The sequence below is a fragment of the Emys orbicularis genome, chromosome 3, assembly GCF_028017835.1.
Source record: "Emys orbicularis isolate rEmyOrb1 chromosome 3, rEmyOrb1.hap1, whole genome shotgun sequence".
In the NCBI taxonomy this organism is placed as follows: domain Eukaryota; kingdom Metazoa; phylum Chordata; order Testudines; family Emydidae; genus Emys; species Emys orbicularis.
Window position 1 is genome coordinate 198,046,183 of NC_088685.1, and position 16,460 is coordinate 198,062,642.

Sequence of the window (16,460 nt, forward strand, 5' to 3'; positions counted from 1 at the left end):
AGAATATACACCTATATTATATTTACTCAATTTATTAATTCAAATTTCTCAGCACGTTATGTTCCTTTATAATACTTCCCTCTCATGTCTCAGAAATGTTTTATGTTTCTGTTGCCAGATTGATTTCTGTTGTAGATACCAGGAATGAATTTTATCCTAATCTATAACAGGTTCAGAATAGTCTTTCAGTGCATGGGTATATTATACCTAAAAGTCCATTGTTTTTTAATGCAACTTTCTCCTTTAATTTGCAGCCTTCCGGTCTGATGTTTTCTTACCACTTCATGCCTCATCCTTTAAGAGTGGCCTATCCGGATCCTCTGGTTCCTGTTTCTGCCTGTGTCGAGATTTTCTTTGGTTCTGTTTCCCCACATTCCCAGAGATCTCTTCTGCATCTTTTAGGCTTTGACTACTTATATTTTGCTCTTCACTTGTTTTCCCAAGTTTTATTGTGGTTCCATCAATGGTCTCCCATGTAGCACTGACAGTTCTGATGTTCCTGTGTGGTCCTTGCTAGTGAAAAATTTTCCGAAATGGAAGCTTCCCTGGAGTACGAGTCGCACTTGTTAAATTGTTTTCCCGGACCTAACTATCCCTATTTAAATTTTTATTCTGGTTCTTTACAGTATAAGCTTTAAATAGACATTTAGGGAGAAAATGAAGGATACATGTTTAACTGTTCTATAAAAATTAGATGGGCACAGAGTGCTTTCTAAGAAGACAGAGTGGGGGAAAATAGCAAATATATTGCTACAAAAAGGACTTGTCTTAAGGAGGACACTCAGTATTTGTGAGATGTTTGATCCACCCCTTCCTCCTATTATTGACATGCAGTCACATTCCCAAGCCACTTGTAGGATTTCTTTTTCATGAAGAATTTTTTTGTGGCCTATGAGTGATCTTAAGTAGCCATTCTCTGCCAGAGTGCTGAACTGGTTGACCCTTCCCAAACTACAGTATTAAAGAACACTAAGTAGACTAACTTTAAATTTATTCCATTTTCTGATAGAGAGCTCTTTAAAAACGCTGTCCTGAAATTATTTTTAAAAATCCCTTAAGTTTTTGTATAGGGTTTTTTTGTTTGTTTGTTTGTTACCTAGTTTGTTTATTAAAGCTCTTTACAGTTATTTGGTTTCTCTCCTGCTAACTGACTACTGAAAAACACTGCACACAAGAGTGCTCAAATGCATGAAGTATACAAACTGGGGGGGGGAAACCTTTTGATTTAGTAATCTTTGGTGTTCTTGTTACAGTAGTTACATAATTTGTAAATATTTTTAAGTTGAACATTTCTAACATTGTTATAGCAGTAAGAATTTTTAAAAAATTAAATAAGTTTTGTATTCCAGTCTCACTCTGGTGTTACATAAGTAATAATACTTTGATGTGTTTAAATCCCAGTATTTTAAGACATTTCCAAACGTCTAGGGAAGAGAATAACAGTTTGTGTGCTTTATTTCTCCTATGAATGGATTTTGAGTGTGGGTGTGGGGGGGGGGGGGCCTGTTCTGGTACTATCCCATTGTTCAGCAATGTAAGGTTCTCCATGTTAATACATTATAAGGACATGTATTCCTTTTTGTGAATCTAAAATAAAATTATAAAGCACCTATTGTGTGAAATTTGAATCATTTTAATTTATTTTAATATAACCTGTCATAAGCACTTGCACAATTAGCATGTAAAATGTGACTTAATGCTTAGGATATAGGTTTGGTGTTACTAGTCGCTACAGACCTCTTCTTGATTGCTGATATTTTCCTGGAAATAATGTTGCTATCCTTAACTGTTAGAAGTTCTTCTCTGCTGCATGGAAAACTTAACTTTTGTACCTGTTGGTAATGCAGAATTATGTATATAATAGTACACTGACAGTAATCTGTAATTTAAAAAAACCCAACAAAACACACTATACTGTTTATGGCTTCATATTTGAACTTAAACGTTGTTAAAATTAGCTTTTGCTAAGCTTACTTTATCACTAATAAAACTTCTTTGTATTTCAGGGAAATGAGGCAAGCTATCCTTTGGAAATGTGCTCGCACTGTAAGTCGATTATTTTTTTAAGTTATATTGTTGCAGCTAGAGGGGGGTGTGTGTGTGTGTGAGAGAGAGAGTGTCTGACTGAAGTATAGTTGTGTCAGTCCAGGGATATTAGAGAGACAAGGGGGTGAGGTAATAATCTTTTATGCTCCTTTTCTCACCAACAGAATTTGGTGCAATAAAAAATATTACCTCACCCACCTTGACTGACTGACTTTTCCCTTGTGTGGAAGGCTTGATAAAACCTTTCCTTCTGATTCTTTGTCGTTCGCTAATATTTTGTCTTAATCAGAGCGGGGACTCTGTGCTTGTACAATGCCTATCGTAATAGAACTCCAATCGTGACCATAATATACATGCTAACTAATAATAATTTGGCTGGTCAAGATAACCAAGCATAGAGAAATTATTTTCCAATTATATTTCACACTAAGTGAAAAGTGACTTTAAAAAAAGGCCTCTATGCTAGTGTCTTTAACATGTTACAAGAAATTCTTCTTCTTCAAGTGGTAGTACACATGTTGCCACTCAGAGGTGTGTGTGTGTGTGTGTGTGTGTGTGTGTGTGTCCAGCCTAGCTATACCCATAGGGGCTGTGCTCACACACTCTGGACTCTTAGCCACACCCTTGCTTATTTAAGGGCAGTGCTGCCCAATCCCATCAGTTGCTTCTCAATGCCCATGGCTTGAGTTGGAGTGCTCCGTGCAGTTTTTATGTAACGTTTTGTTTCGCAGTGTCATCTGAGTTATTTATTTATTTATTGGGTAGAGGAGTTAGTTGCAGTTGATTTAGGTTTAGTTAGTTAGGATTTGCCTGGTATGGTGCCCCCACTGGTGTTTAAACACAGCCCGTCGTGTGGAGTAATTATCCCCAATAGTGATCCCCACACTCTTACTGTTTGTTGTCCCTTTGGGAAGGGCATATTAAAGAAAGGTGCTTCATCTGCAAGAAGAGAATGTTGGTGGCCAGAGACTTGCACTTGAAGCAGTATCTTCTGAAGCAGGCCATGAGGTCTGCTGTTGGCACTGGGGACCTCCATAGATCATCAGGCCCTCCAGAAGGCATCTAAGCCAGCAAGGCTGGTGGTTTGGCCAGTTTTGGATTCTTCTTCTTTGAGGAAGAGAGACAGTTCTCCTTCCTCTGGTCCTTCTAGAAAAAGATCTCCTACAGTGGACTGGGGCCATTCCAAAGCTAAGAGAGATTCCTCCTCTCCTTCTAAGGTGAGTGCAGACCAGCACTGTGATTGATCTGATACATGAGCTAGAGCAGGGCCATTTACCTGCTCTCTGCTAGTGAGGTGAGAGTAAGCGGGCTCAGTATCATTCACTCTGGTACCATTTGTGAGACTTCTGTTGAGTTTGGCACCGATGACATGGGTGTGGGCACCAATTGTTTCCATGCAAGTGGCATATCAGGCAGCATTGGACTTGCTTCCCTATTTGTTCCTGACTCTCCACTAGTTCAAAAACGTTCAGTTGTGGTGGTTTCTTCTGTGTCCTCGGCACTGTTTGGATTGGTTGCAGACTTGTTGTTATTGTTGGCACTATCTTCTGTGCCTTTTCCAGTTCAGGTGCAGAGTTGATATCTCATGCCTTTTTGGTACTGAGGGGCTTGTCAGTGCAGATGCTGTCTTTGGTGCTGTGATGACTCTGGTGCACGCTCTATCTGTGGGACTGATGCCAGCTTTGATTTCAGTACCAACATCTGCTCTGGTACCAAGTGGGAGTGTGAGGCCCCTATAAGTACTTGACTGCTTTACCTTTGTTGGTACTGATGCATCCTGTGTTCTGGACTTGAGATGAGGCTGGATACTTACTGGCCCTTCCAGGGGGAGGCTCCTCCATTGCCTGTGGACTACTTGGAATGTTCTTCAGGGTTGGGCTCAGAGATGTCTTCCTCCTCTCCCTCACCTTCTCGGTATCATTTTTGAAAGTTATCAAGACCTTGTGGGGATCACCATTAGTACTGAGATCAATACTGCTCCCATAGCAGGGATAGCTTGGAACCCCTGGGATGTTGTGCAATAGGCGAGGTCTTAATCCTCTCCTCAGTGCAGAATGAGGTCACTTATTCTGCTGATAGCCTCCCCTCCTGAACCCTCCAACACTGCAGCCACAGATGCGGGTTGTTGCTCTTGCTGAACTGGTTCAGCCTGAGCCATTGTTACAGGCACCACAGGAGATGCAGTTGGCTCAGCTTCCTTCCTCCTTTTCATCACCAGACAACTCTGTGGTGCCAGATTTCTTCCTCCCCTGTACCTGAGGATTTTAAAAGGTGTCAGGACCGCCTAAGGTGCATGGCTTCAGCCTTGAGTGTATAGGTTGTATGTTCAGGAGAGCACTGACAAGTTGCTGGATATTCTCCAGTCCTCAGCTTTAGGGAGAGTGGTTCTCTCCATAAATGAAGTGATCTTGGAATCTTGGAAGACGCTATGGAACACCCAGCGTCCTTACCACCTACAGCGAGGTGTACTCATAAGACATACTGTGTACCTATGCACTGTTTTGAGTGCTTGTTCTTGCATCCACTGCCTTACTCTTGCCATAAAGGCAGCTAATGAGAGGTTAAGACAGGGGAGATATAAGGACACCAAAGGACAAGGACTCTAAAAGATGGGACTTTTGGGGAGGAAAAATTATTCTACCTCATCCTTACAAATCCGCATTGCCAAAGTATTACTCTCTAACTTGGGAAGCTATGGCAAAAATTACAGGTCATTTGCCAGAATCCTCCAGGGAAGAGTTCAAGGTTTTTGTTGCAGAAGGCCATCTAGTGGTAAAGACGTCATAACAGTCAGCTTTGGACATGGTGGATGCTTCTAGATTTATGGCCTCTGCTGTACAGGTCTTCATGATTGCAGAACTCTGATATAGCTCCTGATGTCCAACAGACGGTTGAGGACTGACTTACCCGTTGATGGTAGATTTTTGTTTTTGGACAAAACTTACAAAACACTGCATTCCTTTAAGGACTTTTGAGCTACATTGCATTCATTTGATGGTTTTTAACCTGGCAATAAAGAGGCGTCACTTCACGGGGCAACAGCAGCAATATCACTCCAACAGCTCTTTAAGTTGAATTATCCCTCTAAACAGCAGGATTTCTCCAGAAAGGGAGACGAGTCATGTAGGAGAAGGTCTTGTGGTCTCAATTTCAACCAGTCAGCCTGTCCTTCATTAGTGTCGTGCAAGCAGTGAACTGGACAGGCTCTCCGTGGTAGACATTCCAGTCATCAAGCTTTAAGTCATTTTTCTCTTGTTTGGGGACAGGCTATCCCACTTCTACAGGTTAGAGTCATTAACGACGTACAAGTGTTAATCACTGTTGGACTGGGTTATGTTATTCAATTCCTGTTCAGTCCCCCTTCCCAGCCTCCTACCTCTCCCTTTCCAGAGTCCCCCCTCATGAGTCTCAGCGCCTGTAGCAGGTTCAGGCTCTCTAGGCTTCGGGAGCCATAGAGGAGGTTTCCCTTCAGAATTTAGGAAAGGGATCTACTCTTGGTAATTCCTCATCCCCAAGCCCAAGGGAGGGATGAGACCTATCCTCAATCTCCATTGTCTTAACAAGATTCTGCATGGTTACCCTAGCTCAGTGGTACTCAGACCTCAGTGGTTCAGGAGCTAAACAACATTACCCAAAAGAGCCACAGTAGTGTGAATTCATTGTTTCATTTACTATATTACTATATTATTCTCACAGCAAATAAGTTAATAACTTAGTGCAAGTTGATAACTTAGTTGGTTCATAACATAGCAAAAGTATCCTGATAGGTTAATAACGTAGATTGGTTAATAAAATCACAGTGTTTTAATATCATGTGCTGCAAAGAGCCACTTGCGGCTCGCAAGCCTTAGTCCCTATCACTGCCCTAGCTACTGTTCTCCCTGCATTGAAGCACGACTGGTTTGCCACCAACCATCTTCAGGACGCTTACTTCTGTCTGTCTATTTTACCAAGGCACAGGAGGTTTCTGAGGTTTGTGGTGACAGGTCAGTATTATCAATACATAGTGCTTCCCTTTGCCCTGTCCTTTGGCTGTTTACCAAATGCATGATGGTAGCAGCAGTGTGCCTCAGAAAAAGAGGACTTCATGTCTTTTCGTACCTGAACAATTTGTTAGCGAGGGGCAAGTACAGAGACCAAATAATTGGTCATGTCCAGTACACATTGCATCTCTTTTGATTGTCTGGGTCTGATTTTTGAACAAAGAGAGATCAGCATTAATACCAACATGTAAAATCAAGCTCATTGGGACCCTACTGGACTCTACAAGTTTGAGGCTGTTTCTGCTGAACAAACTATTTCAAACAGTTCGTCGCCTGTGCTTGTCTCCATTCCCACCCTTCAACTACAATCTGTCTATGTCTGAGATTGCTAGGCCACATGGGGGCATGCATTTATGTGGTCCAGCACACGACTGGTTTGTCTCCCTCGATCTTCAGGACTCTTACTTCCATGTGGCGATTTTCCCAAGCACAACAGGTTTCTGGGCTGCTTGAAGTTGGTATATCATCTGAATTGTTAGTCACTGGATGGCCTAGTGGGAATGCCGCCACTGCCCATCTTTGAGTCCTTAGAGAGGTAGACAGATCAGATCGATATGGGTGAGGGTGTTCCCTTTCCCCATCCTTCTCCAGTCAGGACCATAGGTACAGATGCCTCCATGCTACTTGGGAAATTCATTTGAGGACATTGAAGGTTCAAGGTTTGTGGACAGAACAGGAAGCTTCCCTTCATATCAATATCCTGAAGCTTTGAGCCATTTATAATGTGTGCAGAGCTTTTCAGGCACAGATAAATGACACAGTGGTACATATAGTCATCAACATCTCCACAATGTATTATATGTAGGCCCTACCAAATTCCCAGCCATGAAAAATGTGTCCTGGACCGTGAAATCTGGTCTTTTGTGTGCTTTTACCCTGTACTATACAGATTTCACAGGGGAGACCAGCATTTCTCAAATTGGGGATCCTGATCCAAAAGGGTGTTACATGAGGGTCACAAGGTTATTTTAAGGGGATTGCCACCCTGACTTATGCGCTGCCTTCAGAGCTGGGTGGCCGGAGAGCAGCAGCTGTTGGCCAGGCGCCCAGCTCTGAAGGCAGCACCCCACCAGCAGCAGCGCAGACGTAAGGGTGGCAATACCATACCATGCTACCCTTACTTCTGCGCTGCTGCCTTCAGAGCTGGGTGGCTGGAGAATGGTGGCTGCTGACTGGGGGCCCAGCTCTGCAGGCAGCAGCGCACACGTAAAGGTGGCAATACCACACTATGCCATCCTTACTTCTGCGCTACTGCTGGCGGTGGCTCTGCCTTCAGAGCTGGGCTCCCAGTCAGCAGCTGCCGCTCTCCACCTGCCCAGCTCTGTAGGCAGCTAACGCAAGCAGTAGCACAGAAGTAAGGGTAGCAGTGCTGCAACCCCCCCACAACCCTCCCACAACTCCTTTTTGGGTCAGGATCCCTACAATTGCAACAGCATGAAATTTCAGATTTAAATAGCCAAAATCATGAACTTTGATTTTAAAATTCCTATGACCGTGAAATTGGACAGTAGGGTCCTAATTATATGAACAAGCAGGGAGGAGCCTGCTTCAACCAGCTTTGTCAGGAGGCAATAAAATTTTGGCAGTTTGGCATCAAGGAGAGCATCATTCCCACAACCGTTCACTTATCAGTGGTCCAGAATCACTTGGATGATCACCTCAACAGGAATTTCTCCCAAAATCACAAATTGTTTCTGAAAACCAGTGTGCTGACGTCTGTCTTTGTCAGCTATTTACCTGTTCGTAACGAAAGATAACAAGAAGTGCCATCAGTTTTGCTCTCAAGTGGGTCTCAGTCCAGGCTCCTTAACTGATGCCTTCTAGCTGACTTGGGAATGGGCACTGATGTATATCTTTCCCCTGATCCTACACATTCCTCAGCTTATTCTCAAACTAATGCCAAACTAATTTTCGTTGCCCCAGCATGGCCAAGACAGTGTTGGTTCTCCAACCTCCTCCGTCTATTGGTTTGACCCTCCCTCACAAATATCTGTTCCTCTTTATCCTGACGTACTAACTGAGCACCAGTGTCAAGTTTGGGATCCAGCGCTGAGCAGTCTGCACTTCACAGCTGCGTGGCTAGATGTGGAGAAATGCTGTTAGACAAGTGCTACTCTACAGTAGAAAAAACTCCAGTAGAGTGACCAATTTAAGCTCTTTTCAATTTAATCACTTGCTCAGTGGCTTCAACTGATGCTAACCTGCATTCAGGACATTTTGGAGTATCTGTTACACCTTCAGTCCTCTGATCTATGCTTCAGCTCCTTGAGGGTCCACTTTGCTGTGATCTCTGTGTTCCATCCTCCAATCCAAGGGAAGTAAATTTTCTGAAACTCCATGGTATTGATATTTCTAAGATGAATCATTCATCTTTTTCCACTGGTGAAAGCTGTGGTTCCTTTGTGTGACATTAATACTGCCCTGGCTGCCCTTATTGGTCCTCTGTTTGAGCCCCTGGCAATTTGTTCTCTGTTTCTCCTGTGCCAAGATAGCTTTTCTTGTTGCTATCACATCTGCAAGAAGAGTAAATGAGCTGCAGCTTTAATGGCAGAGCCCCAGTATACTCAGTTTTTCAAAGCCCCTAAGACCTCATCCAAAATTTTTGCCTAAACTAGTTTCATGGGTTTCATCTTCACCAAATAATATATTTAGCAGTATTCTTTCCTGAGCCACGTTCAAATGAAGATGAGCAGTGGCTTCATGAGTTGAATGTGAGACAGTGCTTGGTGTTTTATTTGGAGAGGACTAAATCATTTCATTTAACACCTCACCTTTTTATCTCCTGTGCGGCTCGGGCGAAGGGTCTGGTGGTCTCTGCATAGACTATTTCCAGATGGATAACTTCCTATTTCACAGTGGCATTTGGAGTAGCTCAGGTCACACCTCGACAAAAGCTATGGGCTCATTCAACTAGGGCCCAAGCAACATTGATCTCATTTCTCAACGATGTTTCAGTATTGAATATTTGCAAGGTGGCCACTTGGTCTTCCATACATACTTTTACCAATGTTATGCTACTATAGCTGTGTCTAGATTAGATGCAAACTTTGGGAATGCAGTTCTGTGGTCATTCCCTAAGTGGACTCCGAGCCTACCTCCCACTGAGCCATCAAAGTTAAATACACATCTGCAACCACTCGAAGAAAAAACTGTTACCTACCTGTAATGGTAACTGTTGTTCTTCAAGATGTGGGTGCAGATATGTATTCTACAGTCCACCTTTAGTCCCCTCTGTATTGGAGTCTCAACTCTTGACATTTGCTGTGAAGGAACTGAGGGGGGTTGGGGCGGCAGTACCCTTAAATAAGCAGGGGAGGGGCTAATGTGGCCAAAAAGGGCACAAGTGCCCTTACTAGTACTGCTAGACAAAGTTCTCCAGTTTCGGTGCACTGGGCACTCACACACCTGAGTGTAATACGCATTTGCATCCACATCTCGAAGAACAATAGTTATCATATATAGTGTAGTTGTAGCCTTGTCAGTCCCCGGAGATTAGAAAGATAAGGTGGGTGAGATAATCTTTTATTGGACCAACTTCTGTTGATGAGGGCTTGTCTTCACATACAGCACTACAGTGGTGCAGCTGCACAGATGTAATGCTTTAGTGAAGACACTCCTACGCCGACAGGAGAGCTTCTCCCATCAGCATAGTTAATCCACCTACCTACCTGAGAGGTTGTAGCTATCTTGGCGGGAGAAGCTCTCCCGTCAACACAGCACTGTCCACTCAGGAGTTTAGGTTGGTATAATTGTTGGTTAGAGGTATTGATTTTTCACCAGTGATCTCTGATCCCTTTCTTACAAACGACCAGGTGCTGCTTTAATTCCTTTTGTGAAACTTCCAGTTCTTGTTTTGGGTCTTGTTTTAAATCCACCTGGCCATTTTTGTTTATTACAAGCACCTCAATTAGTCCACTTTGGGTCATTAAGAATACCAGCTCCCAATCTGTCCTTGGGAATGGGATCCAGTTCCAACACCAGTGTTGCCTCTTTTCAACCTCAGCAGCTAGTCAATTTTTGGAGCCCTGGAGCCTTCTAGTTGGAAGTAGAAACTGATGGAGTCTTGTATTCGCTTTGAAGCAGTCTTCATTATATTCAAGGCATGTACAAAGTCCTTCTCCAAACACAGGAGGAACTAAGAACAAAAGGAGCAGTTTCTTAGCTTGCCGCCCCAAGCCTCTTTAGCCAATACCAAACCCAAAAGTGCTCTCTGTAGCTTTCCTGACAGTCACACTGTGCTCACAGGCTCCTGCTTGGCTTTCTTGTTTTTTGCCTCTGCCTCTCTGTTCTTGTCTGTTCTTTGTGTTCCCACCCCAGTCCCACACAAAGCACAAATATCAGCAAAAGCTCCTGGGCAAGTTTACCAATCCCCTTTTGTCTTTGATGGGGGGCTTCTAATTAACTCACCTTGACAGTTATGTTAACTGAAGGGAGTGTTCACACCCAATCTCAGATATTTGTGAACCAAGCAGTCCCCAGTACATTTCAGCATAACAGTATGTGTGAAAAACAACAACAAAAACCAGCTCATCTAGGGTATAGGTCAAAGGATGGCAACCATTAACTAGTCGAGAAGGATTCATTTTATTCTACCTTCCATTTTGAAATATCAGTATTTTCAGTTGGTAAATGAGCATAGGATATAACCAGGTTCCTAATATTTGGCCTTTTTTCAAAAATGAGATTTTTCTGCCTGAGAAGAAGCTACTAAAACTTAACACTAACTTATACTTTGTGAAAATTTTATTTGAATCGGGGTATATCAGGATATCAACATGAAGAAAACCTAATTTTGTACAGTACATTTTATTTCAGTATCTGAGACTAACATCTATTTTCTATACAATTGTAAATGGCACATCTGAAACCATGAAAAGGATTAAACCAGCTGTGTGTAAGCATATGCAAGACAAGTGGTTGAATGCATTCTCAAGGGCATTGTTTTTTTGACATTTGACCTCAGAATGAAATAGAGGCTGTCTTGGTTGCTCACTCTGAAACATTATATTTGTGCATCAGACAAGACTTTGTAGAGGTGAGAGCTTTGGTTGAAGGTCTCCTTTATTTTGAGATCTCTGCAGTCCATTCTAATGAGAAACTTCTATCTTAAATAGTTTATTTTTAAAATGAATTTCAGGGTATATTTTGTTCTCCGCAAAGCTATCTTCTAGCAATGTTTTTGGTAAGATCCATGTTCATGTTGACAAATTTGAAAACTACAGAAATTAAGATTTTTTCAAAACTGCCACCTTATAGACCATTTAATGTCATTATCTTTATGCTGATATTTAAGAATGTGTGAAATTTAGGCTTCTAAATCCTTATTTAGGCACCTTAAGTGTCTGGATTTTCAAGTGTGGAGCACTCTTCAGTGAAGAAGTGCAGAGTGTTCAGCATGTTTGAAAATCCAGACTCTCATTTAAGGTGCCTACATAAAGACTTAAGGCATGCTCCAAAACTCATTAAAGTTAGTGGAGTCTTTCTGAAACCTGATTTCAGTTAGGTTTAGATCAAGTCCTTAGTAACCTAACTTTAGGGCACATTTAGGGCCTTATCTTTTATGGCCATGTAACTACTGGTGCTATCGATGTCTAGCAAAATATCATTAACATAAGTTTTTTGAGAGACTTTTTATTTTTAAAAATATACAGATGTAAAGTTCTTTGTGTGTCTGCATTTCTGAAGCGCCTATCACTGATGGGCATATGTGGACAGACTGCCAGCAATAAAATTGCATTTTTAAAAACATCATGGATTGGAGTATTGATTTTCCTCTCCTCGCCATGGTGTTAAGGCCAGTCTACATGGCAAGTTACTGCACGGCAAGCCAAGATGTGAATCTATATCACAGTAGCTTGCCACGCAGTACTGTCCTATGTGGACACTGCTATAGCACCCTGAGAGCACCAGAGTGCTGTGTGCTGTAGCAGTGTCCACACAGGACAGTACTGCGTGGCAAGCTGGTGTGCTGTAGATTCACACCATGGTTTGCCATGCAGTAACTTGCAGTCTAGACAAGCATTTAGTTGTCAGTGTTTTTGAACCACTATTCAGGATGGCCACTAAGGGGCATATAGTAAGGGGGTAAGAGCCCACAGTGTCCTGGGCCTCTGTAATCTCTACACTTCCTATCGCCATTTTAGAGGGGGAACCCATGTATTCTGCAATACTTGCTAAGTATCTGAAAAGAGTATCAACCCCAAGTGTCTAGTACACTTACATGGAACTAGATAATTGAAATGTTTTTGAAAAAAACATCTTTAGCTATTTATGGTATTTATGGTATTCGTTCTAGGGCTATCTTTAATTTTAATATCAATCCAAGAACATGCATTCCATTGCATTTCCATGGATTTATGTAAGATCTTAGAATTCCCTGCAGCATTACATTTACAAAGAAAATGTCAGAACTAGGTAGCAAACAAATTTCATATCAGATTTTGAGTGGTGTAAGCTGTTTTGCATAAGCAGTAGAAACGAAACCACTCTCCACAAAGTTGAGATGCTATTCTTATTAATATTCTTCTCCATTCTTCTTGAAACCATGTGGCTAGATTCATCCACCTGGACTTCCTCCACAGATATACAGGTATTTCTGGTTCTCACCTATCACATTCTGCTCCTTCCTATAAAAAAACCTCTCTATATACCTGGTAGAAATCTGCTCACTCCCGTAAGGTTCATTTTTGACTCCTTTAAGTGGGGGAGCCTGAATGGAATCTTTACCAGCTGTTTTCTAGATCACTAGAAGTTAACTCAGAAAGGTCATCCATTTCAACCACATAGAAGATAAATCTGCGGATAAAGTACGAATTGTGGGCCATTCAGAGACAGAGGAAAAGATACTCGGAGCTCTGAAGATTCATGGGGGCAGTAGCTGCCAGTGAGCCTGCTGACTGAACTAAGGACAAGCGAGCAATACCCAGCTCCAAGCACTGCTATTGCAGGTAGGCCCAAGGTCCACAACAGTAAACTGGGCCACAGCTAACTGAAACAGTAAGGGAGAAATTAACTTGATTTACATTAGTTGAAGCAGAGTCTGCCTGTACCTCAGTGGACTGATTTGAGTATCCTTGAGTGCTGGTTGGAGCCAGCATTCTCACACTGGAGAGGTAACCTTTGTTGTTCCAGATTTCCTTAGATAGCTGAAGTGAAGATCCACATAACCCACATTTTCTGCTTTTTAGGTTTAACAGTAGCATCAAATGTTTTTCTTTTGAAATAATCTGGACTAGGTAAAATCCATTTTCTGATCCAAATGTCATCAAGAGGCATCGAGAACTGGTGAAGAGTAGGAATGTCATGTGAAGAGAGGAGGTACAGCCGATGCCAACCCTATGAACTTTAACTGACTCCACTAACTACTAGTCATCACAGAAAGGGTACCACCCATCAGTTGCAAATTGCTACTCTGAGGTTGCAAGAGATGCATTTCCACATATCCATTTAAAATGCCAATATCTCTATATCTTGAAAAGGCAGTCTGCTGGTAAAGAAAAAAATTAACAATTCATTTCTGTTTATTTTCATATGCCATTGAGAATACCATCTAGATTTTTTTAAATAGAGTTCCAATTTCAAGTATTTCTTAACAGAAAGACATTATTACTAAATGCTTCCTCATTCATCCAAGCAGCTGTTTTGTTAAATTCCAGAGGCAACTATTAAACAGGTCTTGCTAGTAACATGTACTATTTACATAAAAGAAAATAAAATGTAAATAGTACAAATATGAAGTTAAACTGCTGGGCAGAGAATTAAAGACAAACAGACCTGAAAATAGACAAAAACACACTTGGTCTAGAACAAGTCTTACACTCTGCATTTTTTACCCTTCTGTTTATTTTTTAAAAAGAGGCGTTTAAAAATATTTTTTAGAATGTAAAAGCATTTCCAAGACGAGAACAAATGGATATAAACTGGCCATCAGGAAGTTTAGACTTGAAATTAGACGAAGGTTTCTAACCATCAGAGGAGTGACGTTCTGGAACAGCCTTCCAAGGGGAGCAGTGGGGGCAAAAGACATATCTGGCTTCAAGACTAAGCTTGATAAGTTTATGGAGGGGATGGTATGATGGGATAGCCTAATTTTGGCAATTAATTGATCTTTGACAATTAGCGGTAAATATGCCCAATGGCCTGTGATGGGTTGTTAGATGGGGTGGGATCTGAGTTACTACAGAGAATTCTTCCCTGGGTGTCTGGCTGGAGAGTCTTGCCCACATGCTCAGGGTTTAGCTGATCGCCATATTTGAGGTTGGGAAGGAATTTTCCTCCAAGGCAGATTGGCAGAGGCCCTGGGGGTTTTTCGCCTTCCTCTGCAGCGTGGGGCACGGGTCACTTGCTGGAGGATTCTCAGCACCTTGAAGTCTTTAAACCATGATTCAAGGACTTCAATAGCTCAGACATAGGTTAGGGGTTTATTACAGGAGTGGGTGGGTGAGATTCTGTGGCCTGCATTGTGCAGGAGGTCAGACTAGACTATCATAATGGTCCCTTCTGACCTTAAAGTCTGTGACTCTATCTATGACAATTCATGAAGATTAAATATACCATTGGAATTTTCTATCACAATGTTAAGAACACTGTTTTTGAATTTTCTGTATGCAGTGTTGTATCTATGTTGGTCCCAAGATATTAAAGAGACAGGGTGAGAGGGAATATCTTTTTTTTGTCCAACTTCTTTTGGTGAGAGAAACAAGCTTTCAAGCTTACACAGAGCTCTTCTTCCGGTCTGGGAAATGTACTAAGGGCTTGTCTACAATTAAAACGCAGCAATGGCAGCTTACACTGCTGTTGTGCTTCAGTGAAGATACTACCTACACCAACAGGAGGAATTCTCACGTTGGCGTAGTTACTCCACCTCCCCGAGATATCTGTCTACATGAGGGTTAGGTCAGTTTCACAGCATTGCTCAGGTGTGGATTTTTCACCCCTAATTTCCTAGTGTAGACCAGGCCTCAGTGTCACAGCTAAATACAGGTTATTTAGCACAAGTAGTTCACACACATTTCAAGGCACCATTCATATTTCAGGTGGCTGGTTAACACTTCTCCAGGCATAGTTGGCCTGTGGTGGTGGAAATACATTAGATTTATGGCTTATTACAACAACCTATAACCCACTAACCTCACCCCATTCCCCTTCTTTCCCCCCACCCGCCCCACCTATGATTGGAGAGGTATTAACAGGAGAGTTCACCTTGAATGGTCTCCTGAAATGTATTAGCTACTTATGCTAAACAATCTGTTCCACCTTCTATTTAGCTGTGAAGAGTACATTTCCCAGACCTGAAGAAGAGCTCTGTGTAAGCTGGATAGCTTGTCTCTCTCATCAACAGAAGTTGGTCCAATAAAAGCTATTACCTCACCCACCTTTGAATTTTCTGGCAGTTTAAGCATTTTTTGTTAAATTTGAGCATGTGGAACAGAAATTTTTTATTTTTAAAAAACACTGGCTGAGACATGCAGTGTATAATTAACCTATGAACTTGCTGCAGGATATTATTGATGCAAATAGCTTAGTAATTAAAATGATTAGACACTTCTATGAATAAGAATAGCATGTGCAGTTACGCTAACTGGGAATGGCAGTTATAAGAGTTTTATGCTTGAGGGCGTAGGCTGATCAGCAGTTAGGATAATGAAGAAATTTCTCCACTCATATGGTTTAGTATTGCCCATTTGCCATGAACAAGTACTGTATGTCATTCTCCCCATGCTTTCCTCTGAAGAATCCAGTATAAGCCGATGCCAAACTAGACTGAATGCTGGTTTGGTTCTGATATAGCAATTAATGTATTCAACGTGGCACTTTAATCTATCTGCATTTGTTAATCAAATTTTTCAAAATATAGCTTGAAAAGTTTTTCAGTTTAGGTTATAACCCCTTTGCTTCACAACTTGAAGATAATTGTTTTGGAACTGAGATTGTAGTAGCTATTTCTGGTACTAGCCCTATTGTTCAGCATCTGTAATTTAACCTGAATCCCAATTTAACTGAAATTTACCATACAATCAAACAACCCGTATAGAAAAGGAAGTGGTATAGAACCTGTATAGAAAAGGGCTCTACACTCAGTAATAATAAAAACATATTTCAGAATGCTTCCAGGAAGGATGTTCCTGCTACTCCAGGGATCGGCAACCTTTGGCACGCGGCCCGTCAGGGAAAGCCCCTAATGGGCTGGGCCGGTTTGTTTACCTGCCGCGTCCACAGGTTCGTTCGATCGCAGCTCCCACTGGCCGCGGTTCGCTGCACCAGGCCAATGGGGACTGTGGGATGCGGCGGCCAGCACATCCCTCGGCCCGCGCCGCTTCCCGCAGCCCCCATTGGCCTGAAGCAACGAATCATGGCAGCGAATCAGTGGGA

At 42.1% G+C, this 16,460-nt stretch overlaps 1 protein-coding gene across 1 annotated transcript in view; it reads left to right on the top strand.

Moving 5' to 3' along the window:
- PPP3R1 (protein phosphatase 3 regulatory subunit B, alpha) overlaps nt 1-16,460 on the top strand; it is an 87,117-nt gene that overhangs the window by 48,082 nt on the left and 22,575 nt on the right. Inside the window, exon 2 of the mRNA XM_065400666.1 lies at nt 2,007-2,046. Coding sequence (XP_065256738.1) covers nt 2,007-2,046 — 40 coding nt within the window. The remainder of the gene's footprint in view (nt 1-2,006; nt 2,047-16,460) is intronic.